This window comes from Ptychodera flava, chromosome 8 (assembly GCF_041260155.1).
Source record: "Ptychodera flava strain L36383 chromosome 8, AS_Pfla_20210202, whole genome shotgun sequence".
Classification (NCBI taxonomy): domain Eukaryota; kingdom Metazoa; phylum Hemichordata; class Enteropneusta; family Ptychoderidae; genus Ptychodera; species Ptychodera flava.
This window is the reverse complement of record NC_091935.1, coordinates 10,535,498-10,547,668: the sequence shown is the minus strand read 5'-3', so window position 1 is coordinate 10,547,668 and position 12,171 is coordinate 10,535,498. Positions and strand designations below refer to the sequence as shown.

Here is a 12,171-nt window from a genome sequence, read left to right as displayed (position 1 = left end):
TCTGCCGATCTATGCTCCAAATTCCAAGACTGTCTGGCTCAAAAATATAATGTGATGAACGTGGATGAACAATGCAAGCTATGAGTCTATATTATGAAAAAGGACGGTTGGCATGCATCCGGACCTACCCCCAAACAGTGGTAACGAGTGAAGCCAATTTACGGCAGTTTAGCTACATCATGGACGTCTGCCCATACCTTGATGGCTACATTAAAGAGGAAAGTCCCCTACAAAAGGGGGATTATGGTAAGACTATGCAGATGTGAAAAAGCCACGCTACGGGTAAGACGCACTCGATTTGCTCCGAGATTTCCAGAAATTCGACGGGTGAACGGCGTTAATTTCCGTCCAATCTCATACATGACACCTGTGAATGTATAGCGACTGCCTTTATGTCGAAAAACACGTTGAAAAACACTGTTATTTAATACAGAGAACGCATATTTTCACAAAGTGTGGGTCCAGAATGTCCATTTGACCTCTGTTCTAAATGTTAATGTATGCTGCCAATCATGATTACTCAAATTCAAATTGCGGCCTTGCCGAGCACAACAAACAAAGCGTACTGACTTATCACTAAAATCACCGTTATGTACGTACCTAAACACACGCATACACAACCACATACAACGTAAACGATACGACACATGTAATGAACACGCAAGAAACGGCATTTTCTTTTTGGAGTGATTGGTGGTCTTGAAAAAAACCGTTTTGTATGTGTTCCTGTAAAAAGTTATGAACATTGAGAGTCTTCACACGTCGTTTTGAAGGCAATCACAATTTCATTTTTTCCTTCAGGCATCGAAACTGAATCTTTTGGCTCACATTTTGAGGAAGTACCTTTAGCATTGTGACAAGTTTGGTCATGTTTATATCAGTTGATTCAATTCAGTTGAGCTGAGTGGAATTGAAATTTCAGTGTCGATTACATCGTTGCCACTATTGCGTTGTAGATCGATCATCCATGATCATCCATACTCGAGTACTCATCGACGACGACCACGGCCCTGCACAGCTGTCCTGGGGGACTCATCAGCGTCATTTACTTTCTTTACCAATGTATTTCAAAATATTTGGCTGACCATTGTCACAGATTACTAGTAGTTTCCTTTTGTTGCGAAGATTCTGGCTTACATATCGGAACAGCAAGTAGCGTATGTATAGTATGCAAATATGCAGGCTCATCTATGGAACTACGGCAACTTTTCCACAACGTCTCAGTCACATGTCATTTGCATATTACGAACGGTCGTCGATGTTTTCCGAGGTTACCTATCCGAGGTAACCGGATATGCAATCTGCGCTCACTATACTTCGGGTCATGCATACCAAACTCTAAATCAGTTTTACTCAAAATTTCTTCACCCTTTCCTCTGATTTGTTCGAAATGCCAAAATTACACGGAAAATAAGCTTACGAATGGATGAAGATTTGTTTTTCAAATTCACAAGTTTTTTTTCCCGTTGCAAGCTGCGTGTAACCCGGCCGTGCGAAGTACCAGTGACCGGCTATTATCTACATCACTGCCAACCAAAAAAGCCATAAAGCTACAAACAGTAGAAGGTTCTAACTTACGATTGCTTACGATCACAATCTACTACCGTCCTTAGAGACTATCATCTATTTGCTAGACTTTCCCCTTATTTTTTATATGTCTAGTTTGCGCGCTTGTACCGAACACGAGATGTTCAGGGCTAGATTTAAACTCAATACAGTGCCCGAGGAAATTCTCTCCTGAACTAAGTCAAGACCTTCGTTTTCTATCTTCCTTCCGAAACTCGTAATACTCTGTCCATTTCAACTACTGGCTTCAATCACAGCGCCTTCACATTCAAATCACCCGCTGCTGTTGTGAGAAAGTATCCGTTCCGTGTTGATGAAAGCCGGGGTTGAAACCAGGGGGTTGAAAACCGGGTCCCATTTGAAATCGCAACGGAATATGCACACATCTACATAGACGCAAAAGGTTAGCAGAAATTCAGAGATGTATTGAAAGCCATATATCGTTGCTGTTTATTGAGCAAATTGTATGATGGAAATTCGTCTCCGAACACGGCGATACATGAGCGGCCATTCTGTTTCATAACTTCCTATACATTTATTTCTATTGCATACCACAGCGGTCATCGCATCGCTGTCTATCGAACCGCAAAACGACTGTGATTTGAATTCAGTAAATTTTGATTGGATTCGAACTCACAACGTACGGCATACAGTCACCTTAGTAGCGAAGAAATCACAGTCAAGGAAGGTCTCAGGCTGTCGACCAGACCACAGCCCCTCGACCAGTAGGCCTACTCCACCCTAGTTATAATGTAGTCTCGAATTGTGTGAACCCTACACACTTCCGTAATATTCAGGCAGAGGTGATAATCGGTAGTTCCTGGTGTAAAAGATAGTTTATGTTTCTCTGATAAGCCAACGACTAAGCAAGTGTTTAACCATCCCGCCCAGTGTTTGCCATCAACCGACGTCACTACGACGTTGCCTACTGTGCGCCCACGGCGCTGGACTTTCCTCTTTAAGCCTAAGAAAAGTGAATAAAAATTGTACATTTAACCAAGAAGACCAAGTTTCAAATGACGTATAAACATATTGTACAATTACTGTATATGAAACAATCACTGCCTTGCACAACACAGATCGATCTGCATACCAGCAGCACACTAGCGTGATTGCCGCTGCTGTTTAAAATATGATAATAATCAGGCAAAGATCACTGATAACAAAATTTGAATAGTTTACTGACGACTGTAACTAAGGAACGATTAGTATGATCTTACAAGAAAATCACAGTCATTACTTCAGTGTCAGAACACAATAATCTATGGTTACCATGGCATATTACAACCTGGCACTTATCTGAAATTAGCTCCATTTATCTGAAAGTAGCTCGATTCCTAAAATGGCAGATTGTGTTTCGCTTTCAGCAGTTTGACAATCGGTCATCACTTTTATGTTATATATGTTCGTTTTTTGTCTCAAGGCTCTTGGCAAGATAAGTCTACACACGCCTTGTCAATGTTCAATTCTGCAATGCGTCAAGCCATTTAGCAAAACGGTTCACTCAGTTTCCTTTGGGGCTAAGAAATTCATGGCAAATCTAGGCATAATACATGGTAAATTCAAGCTATGGAAATACATCCTAAATACAGAAATGAATACAGATGGATTTAAACCACACAAATTCATGGCAAATACATGATTGATACAGATTGTATTTATAATCTGTATTAAACTTTATTTACCTGTATTTACAATGTATTTGTAAGAGTGCATATACAGGTAAATACAGGCAAAAATACAGGGTCTGTATTTGTGTTTCCTGTATTACTGTGTGTTGCCCTTTATTTACATGTATTTACCCTAAATACAGGCTAAAATACGTGCCTGTATTGGCCTGTATTATAGGGTTTTCACCCAGTGCAATCTTTAATAACCCCTGGCGCGACACCAAGGGCTGAGCCCTGTATAATATTATCGGTTCAAGGACTTCCTTTTGGTAAGAAGCCAACACCCTGTTTGCCTTTACCGTTGACAATTTTGTCTGCAGTGCTGACTGTTCCAACATCTTAAGCTCGTGCCGCGTTCCTGTGTTGTGTTGCTATTCTTCACGTTGACTACTTCCAGAGTCATGAAGAGTACTTGGGATTTATGTTTTTATCTGTGCATTGGTAGGTACAAACGTTCTCTCCTTTCTACTTTTAGGTGTTAGCAGTGAATATCCGTCTGTCATGTGTAATTCTTTTTGTTTAAAATGTACAATAAGAATATCAGGCTTAATTTTCATGAGTATTGTAGAGTCTTCAATTTTGCCTTGCGCACTAAATGATATGATGGTAAATGTGAATGACATAAACCAAACGGGGGTTAAAACGGCTTTTGCAAGGCGAACGAACCAAGTAACGTAGGGTATAAATGGATTGAGAGAAAGCGACAATTTAGATTACGCTGAAATTGTGCAAAGTGTCATATTGCTGAAATAATGAGGTTATTACAATGTCTCTTGGTAGTTGACAGAGCGTGCGAACATTTCTCTCTGACGACTAGATTATTTCCTATTTGACGTTTAGAAAGGTATATTTCACAACGAAAATATCCAGGATCAAAGAAAAGAGCACCGAAAACGCCTTTCCTCCGGTCGACCGTTTAAGCCAAGCGGTACTTACAGAACCTAATCGCCTTCTCGGGGAGAATCAGTCTATATTTCCTTGCTATGTTTCTCCGTTATTTACCGGTACGAAAAAACTTCTGTGGTATTTGCATGCTTTGTCACTGGGTTGGCAGGCACAAATACAAGCAAACATGTATTGACCTGTTGCGAAGTTGTGCAGCTTACAGCTGCCAGCACTACATTAAAGCAGCTGTACGGCGTGTGAAATATTCTACGATTCAGTGTATAGTTAGGTATTTGGACTTCATCATTTATCCTCTCCCGTAAATGTTATTTACGACCTTGGTTTACAAGAAGTAAGTGTTGGATACAAAAGCTGCAAGCATCCAAACCTTTTTTGGTTTCGATTGCTGTCATCAACCTTTCGACAACAAATCTTTACGTTGTTAGCATCTTTTTAAATACATAATTGTGAATCATGTAGCTGCATTATTATTTTGACGTCAAATATCTCCCTCCTATTCATTCCGGAAAATACCAACATCTCCAAGATCAGACGATAAAACATTAAATGACAGAAAATTACAATTACGCTAAGGCATTTTGAACAAATTAGGATTTGGTTGGAAAACGCAAAACTGTTCGTCCCGGCCGCCCACTGGGTAAGGGCCTGATTCTTACCATTACAAAATTTCCCTAAAACAGGCTTTTTGCGCTTACCAAGGCAATACGTATTAGAAATTGCAACTAAATGTTTTTAATGAAGAGATCTTTTCAGAAAATTGAGAATCTGTTGAAATTCTTCTTTTCTTCCCAACTATTATTGTGACAGTTTGCCTTTATGCTGTTTACTGTACTGAAACAATCCATGCAACATCATCAAAGATTTAAATGCTCTGCAAACGGCTTCGTTATTTTTAATTTGGTACATCAAGGTACTCAACTATGAATAAACTCAACCATGTTTGTGCATAGTGAGATGACGCTCATACTTACTTGCGTACCGTACTACATATTTGTACCAATTACTGGCTATGAAAAGAGTCTAAAACCATTTGATTATAGACTGTAAAGCGGAAGGAACACTTTTACCCTAAAATATGTTTTCTGCGAAAACTCCTACTTACCTGCCACTGTTACGTTTCGGTAATAATATTTGCTGCATTCCAGAAAGAGGCAAAATTTGCATAACATGTGATCTCATCTAGGGCGGAAACCACTTTGAGTTCCCTATCTATTACAAATTGTCAAGCTCCCTAATAAACTTTCATAATGAGTGGGGGGGGAGGGAGGAGTGACAAGTAAGTAGTAGTGCACGCAGAAACATGTTTCCTATTGGAAACTATCATATGATTGTGCTTCATCTTCCCACTAGCCTGTGACTGTTACTTTAGTTTGATACAGAATCCAAAGCTAATACGGAAGAGGGTACGTCTAAAAAGAACCACACCTGAAAGATGCAACGGCAAATTAGTTTCCTTGAGATAACAGTAAATAAAGGTATTTGGCGAAGCCCAAAAACCAGCTTTGAGAATTTTATTATCTGAAACCCCCTAAACCAGGCCAATGAGGCTGCCATGCCTTGCGTATTATGTGCTCTGATTAATGCAGATTTTAGGTTCGTCATCGGAAGAATCGTAGGCATGTTGGGTTGTATCCCTTTGGCTGCATTCACAAACACCTCTGGAGCGGGGATTTCGGGGGACTTGAAAAAATAAGAACATGCCATGGGGCATTGGAAAAATTTGACATTGCAAAGGGGTGACTTGAAATTTACTGAATATCAAATTCCTCTGGTCGCTCCCCTCGGTCGCAAGTTTTAGGGTATATTTAACAATTTATTGATGATCCAAGCAGCCACATTGAGCCAAAAGATTTAGCTTGTCATGATTTCTACTCACCCAACCCCTCTGTTGTGCAAAACTCTCCTCTATAATGACTAAAAGTTTCAACTTAACCTTTCAATAACAATTTAGGAGATAACTTAGTTAATATCATTCTCCCATTGACAATACATTGGGTATAGGTCAGTGTCAAACATTTATGTCGCCATATGTACATTTTTAATTTTGAGGACTTTGACAGAATACAAACTATTTAGAATAGTGTAGTCAATAACAACTGGAAGCTTCAGGCCGAAAAACACTTTTGAATAACAATTTGGGAGATGATAACCGCTGCGTTATACGTAGTTTCCTCATAGATTACAATCTATAGTGAATCAACGTTTCGGTGAAATTCCAAAATCAAATTTCTTACACACATGCACCTGTAACCATCGTAGTCTAATCAAGTACATTAATATCCATAATCAAGAGTCTATAAATACACAGATTTAGCAAGTTTTGTAATGGAATACAATTAGGCCAGGAAGAAAAAATAAATTGTTCATCGGAATCGCCGCTTCTACTTTGGCATATTTGGAAATTTTTTTTTTTTTTTTTTTTTTGATCGCGGCAAATTCTTACTTCCGCATTACAAATATTTTAGTACTGCCGCTGGTGGCGCCCTACACTTTCTCAGGTTTTCGCGGGTACGGGATTTTGAATGAGACTTCCGACTTGTACGTGTTTGGATACTTGACCGCCAACACGTCATAATCACGACGTAAAGTGGGTCGATTTGGCCAGAAATTTCCTCGTTTTGTAAAGGTTAGTACATGTCACATCATGAGTATTAATTTGATCGCCAGCATTCGACGTGATGGCCAACAGTTAGTTCCAAAGACGCTATTCTGTGTTTGTCCTGATATCACGTTCGGCGATTTGTTCAACAAGATCGTGACAGCAGATGGACGGTGCATCCGATTGAATGAAAACTGCATCGAAAGTATAAAAATTTACGGCAATGACAAAACACATGTTTTGCGTCGATGTTAAAGTACGATCTGAGGTGTCAGTCTGCAGCGAGTTCAACATGAAGTTTGTAGTGTTCAATGTGTCTAACTCAGACAGTCAACGTGCACACGAAGCCATACCATCTACTTCCGCAACGGCGCCATCTGACACTGGCGGCCACATTCAAAATGCGTTTTCGATCATGATGTCCACTGTTACTGAAATCGGTCTGCCTGACAAAATAGATGTTTCCCACAAGCTATTACGTCCCCAAGTTCTTTACAATGATATCATTCAGCTGTTTGACGAACTAGGTGCAGGCTGGAACAAATTAGACATGGCTACCGCGACCAGAACAGTGTGTGCAGTGAGGGATAGTCTGTGGTATATTGATAGTCACCATGAGAAGTTTGCTAATCGAAGTTGTCACATACCAGAGGTGTTCAAAAAATACCAGGGCTACAACGCATGGAAACAAAACCGCCATACACAACCCATCCTGAAAAGTTCACGGCTGGGAGAATTATGCCAAGATATAGTGCATGTGTTAGACTTGCCACCAAATTGCACGGATCGAAATAAGAAGCTCATGGCTGTATTAGAGGAGCTTTTAGATTCAATGTTGAAATATAAACAATATCTTGACCAAAACCTGGTACTGAAGAAACAGTCTCAGTGCAGTATGGAGCCACTGCGTGTACCAACGTTTGATGCTGTCATGAAGTATATTGCTGCTACAGATGAAATCAAGCTGGAGTATCAGCCATTGAACAATGCACTAAAAGATAAAGGCGTTTTTGGACCATTGCTTTTGGATGAATTTGCAAGTGATGACCGCTATGAAAGACGCAAGTATATACAGAATTTGACATTGTCTGTCCCTGCAATGCTGTATAGAATGTCGTATGGTGGCAAGATTGGTACACTTTCATTTATTTGGTCTGTTCCCGCTGGAAATACCGGTACACACGATGTGGAAACCAGAAATGCTCAGCTGGTTGCTGGTATCATTGAAAAACTTCCAGTATACTCAACACGTGCTATGCGTCGTGACTTTATAAACAAATACAGCAAACACCTGAAGGGGTCAAAAGCAGTTCTACGTCAGTTGTACCGTGAGTTGACAGGGGACAGCTCAGCATCAGAGACAAGTGAACAAACTGAGATTGACTTAAGAGCAGCAAAGATACTCCTTGGGTCTGATGACCCAAACTTGCTATTAGATTACCGGAAATTAAATGGCAAACCAGGATCAACTAACTTTCAAGTGTTTTATGATGAATGTGAGAAGTATTTTGAAGAGCATCTTAATCCAGCTGTCAATGACAGAAGGCATGGCGATGAGCTTTACATACCTGTTGCTATATCTATTGAAGACCTCCGGTCTGAAGTAGCAAAACGTCTACCACCAGATACTCCTGTTCCAAGCACTTCAACACTACGGCTTCAGTTTCATCCAATGAATGAATATGCAAATACTGCATTACGCTATACTGGCAGATTTAACATCAAATTCAAAGTACAGTCAAGAATTTCCCGAATGGATCATCCAGATTCAAAATATGTGTTCACACAGTACAGATATTTAAAGGAAATGTTGGTGAAATTCCGCAGCAGTGCCACATTTTGTTGCTTGGATGACAAATCAATCATCCCACTTGGTGAACCTAACCTACCCATTGCAACTGGTGTCCGTGGTCATAACCGTGTACTTGCACCAATGTTTGGTCCAAGACTTGCTGCTGCAGATCATGATTTTCATGTTGGTGGACTTGTACCATCAGTAGCACTGGTGACAAATATTCCAGAGAATGCTAGTGATAGCTTTTTCACAGGGAATATTCATGTAACAACAAAGGATAAAGTGTTTCAACCATCTACACCTCTCAGGCATGCAACTGAACTTTGCAAGATATTACGCGGTGCCAAATCAGCAGATGGTACAAAACTGAGTGATGAAATCCTAGCCATATTTACAGATGGCGGTCCTGATCACCGTGTAACCTATGAGAGTGTCAAATTGGCTCTTACTGCCCTGTTTATGTGCATTGATGTTGACATGCTGATAGCTCTACGGACAGCACCTCACCATAGCTGGGTTAATCCTGCAGAGAGATGTATGTCAATACTGAATTTGGCTATTCAGCATGTTGCACTAGCTCGGCGCAGCATGGATGAACAGTTTGAAACTATGGTAAGACATAAATCCTGTCTTACTGCAGTAAGAAATCTTGCTGAAAGACGTCCAGCCTTCAAAGAAGCATTCAGCGAGTCAGTTGAGCCAGTAATAGCCACAGTAGCTCAGCGTTTCAGTCGGATGAAACTCAAAGACCAGCCTCTGTGTGTACATGATGCTGCAACTGATGATGAAATGGATGCCATGTTAGATCCAGTCCACCTGTATTTGGATAACTCACTGTCAAGAAAGTCTACTAGTAATGAAATAAAAAAGTCTACTGGTTTCCAAGACTTTATTGCTACTCATGGAAAAAGTACACACTATGCTTTCCAGCTGAAGAAATGTTCCAGTACTCAGTGCCGGTATTGTACAGCAAATCTGGTACGCATGGATGCAGAAGCATTTGCCACATTACACTTCCTGCCAGATCCAATGCCAGATGACACTGGGGACCACTACAAGCCTTTTTCTGAGGTGTGTGACATCTGTTGTTTATTGTATTTTAGGATTGTCTGTATATGTACACCTGGTTCTAGGAATTTGTCCCCCCTACAACTGAGATGGTGTATATATACATGTTTAGTCTACCTGTGACAATTTTTATGACTCTTTTTATTTGAGCTGATTTACTGATACTGTATTGGTAAAAATACATTTTCTGAATGAATGCACATTTTGTAAGAAAACAAATGTTCCTTTTATGAATGCCAGAATTGATTAACTTGTCAAGATATATAAAAAATCAAGTCTCTTTTTTTTCTAAAATATCACATTTTAATAATATTACAGGTTTATGGGGCACAGACAACAGATGAACACAGGCCAAGCCTGAATGAAACTTTGCAGTCAGCAACTGACAAGAGCAACCACAAACTTCTGATTGCTGTTAAAGTCCGAGCTGTTATCAGATGCAGTGAGTGTCTCAGGAACAGATGTGTGTATGCACCATCAAAGCTGTCAACATCTCAGGTATTGCATAAATTTGAGGGGCACTTTATTCAGAAAACAGAGTATTTAAAGGGATACAATAGTCTTTCTGTATTATTTTAGGTGTTATTTCTGTATGTGCAAGTAGATCCATATAAAAACATAGGTTTATGCAAATGTGTGCAAATATTTTTGGTAAATTTTGTATTTGTTGTCTTCTGATCCCAGATCCAGTTTCCTGTTTTGCATTTTCACAGATGGCAGCATTGATCAGAGTTCAGGAGGACAACAGCTATATTTGTGGCCAGCCCCTGTTCCCATGCAACCATGAATTCCACAGTGATGTTGTTGTACGCCAAGCTGTGGCCTGTACCAGTCCAATGGAAACAACTTACTACAGTGCAACAACAGTATCATTTGAAGCTTGCTGTTTCTATTGTGGAGTACAAGACAGCCTTCTGAATGATGACTATATAACTTCACTCCGATCACAGTACAGTGTTGTTAGACATTGTGTAAAAGTGTAGAGACAGTGGTAAAGAGGCCAAAACATGGGGCCAAAGTAAAATGAAAAAACTCAGATGCTAGGTCCCACCAGGACAATATTAAAGGACAATACTGAATTGTTGGATTTCAGTGATTTGCTGTACATTTCAGTTTTATTCTGAGAGAATGTTGAAATACTCAGAATATGTTGTGCAAACACTAACTGTGAATGTAATGGCCTATGTTATTGTTGGGAAATATAGTATTGAATTCAGTTACCAGTATCAGTGTTTCTTGTCTGAGATATTTCTGGTAAAAAGGGAAACAATTATCTTGCCTTGTCTGCATCTGTGCAAAAATGCCAGAGAACCGCGTTTACCTTCGGCCTAAAAAAAAAAATGTTTTGTTCGCCGCTCCTGGAACTTGGTCCAAAAATCCGATGAACAAGATTTTTTTTCTCTGGCCTTATTCATAATTTTCTCATAGACTACAATGTATAGTAAATCCACATTTCGGTGAAATTCCAAATCAAAGAGCACACACATGCACCTTGAACCACCCTAGTCTAATCCAGTACATTAATATCAAATACACAGATTTAGCAAGTTTTGTTACAGTATTGGAATACAATTGTTCATAGTTTCTTCAGAGACTACAATGTACAGTGAATCAACATTTTCAGCTAGCGAAATTCGAAAATCAAATTTCTTGTACGTACAGGCAAGTGTAACCACCCTAGTCTAATCAAGTTCATGAATATCAATAATCAAGAGTCTGTAAATACACAGATTTAGCTAGTTTTTGTATTGAAAAAAAATTATAGCTTCCTCATAGACTGCAATGTATGGTGAAACAACATTTTCGCGAAATTCTAAAATTAAATTGCTTGTACACATCTGCAAGTGTAACAACCCTGTTCTAATCAACTACAATAATGTCAATTATTGCAAGTTTTATATTGAAAAAAAATATTCATAGTTTTGTCATCGACCCCCATGTTTAGTTGATCAACATTTTCGTCGAAATTCTAAAATTGAATTTCTTGTGCACATGTGCACTTGTAAACACCCCATGCTAATCAAGTACATTTATATCAGTTATCAAATGTATATAGATGAACGTATATTACTAGTTCTATATTGGAAATTACGTGTTCATAGTTTGCTCATAGACGTCCATGTACAGTGAATCAACATCATCGATGAAATCCAAAAATCACACTTTTGTATACACGTGCACTTTTTACCTGCCACTTCAAGCAAAGTACATTTATATGAATAATCATACCCATGTAAATGTAGAGATATAGTTTGTTTTTATGAGGAAAATGTCTATAGTTTGCCCAATAGACTCCCATGTATTATGATTTAATATATATTTTGAAGAACTATACATTTTGCTTGGGGAGGTGGATTTCAAATTATACAAAGCAGAGGGGGATTTGAACGCGTGAGTTTGTTTAAGGGTTATTGAAAAGCTCTGAGAACTTTTTCGGATACTTCCCCCCCCCCCTCCGTATCTGGAGTCTCTGTACGCTGGTCCATGCTGACCTTAGTATACTATAATTATCAATAGACCTTATTCTTAAATGGCGGACGAGATCTCGTTTAGCCCGAGAAAGCGCG

At 39.3% G+C, this 12,171-nt stretch overlaps 1 protein-coding gene across 1 annotated transcript; it reads left to right on the top strand.

Moving 5' to 3' along the window:
- The first annotated feature begins 6,552 nt into the window (after nucleotides 1-6,552).
- LOC139139506 (uncharacterized) lies at nucleotides 6,553-10,587 on the top strand. The gene is made up of 3 exons (XM_070708418.1): nucleotides 6,553-9,607; nucleotides 9,923-10,102; nucleotides 10,318-10,587. Exons 1-3 carry the CDS (start codon nucleotides 6,965-6,967, stop codon nucleotides 10,585-10,587), a joined length of 3,093 nt encoding a protein of 1,030 aa, XP_070564519.1. The 5' UTR covers nucleotides 6,553-6,964.
- Nucleotides 10,588-12,171: the final 1,584 nt, after the last annotated feature.

What these genes read in the sequence shown, in the direction of transcription:
- LOC139139506 (XM_070708418.1), top strand. Translation starts at nt 6,965, where the DNA reads ATGACAAAACACATGTTTTGCGTCGATGTTAAAGTACGATCTGAGGTG. An exon ending in ACTACAAGCCTTTTTCTGAG is followed by an intron (nt 9,608 to 9,922) that starts GTGTGTGACATC and finishes ATAATATTACAG; the next exon opens with GTTTATGGGGCACAGACAAC. An exon ending in CAAAGCTGTCAACATCTCAG is followed by an intron (nt 10,103 to 10,317) that starts GTATTGCATAAA and finishes GCATTTTCACAG; the next exon opens with ATGGCAGCATTGATCAGAGT.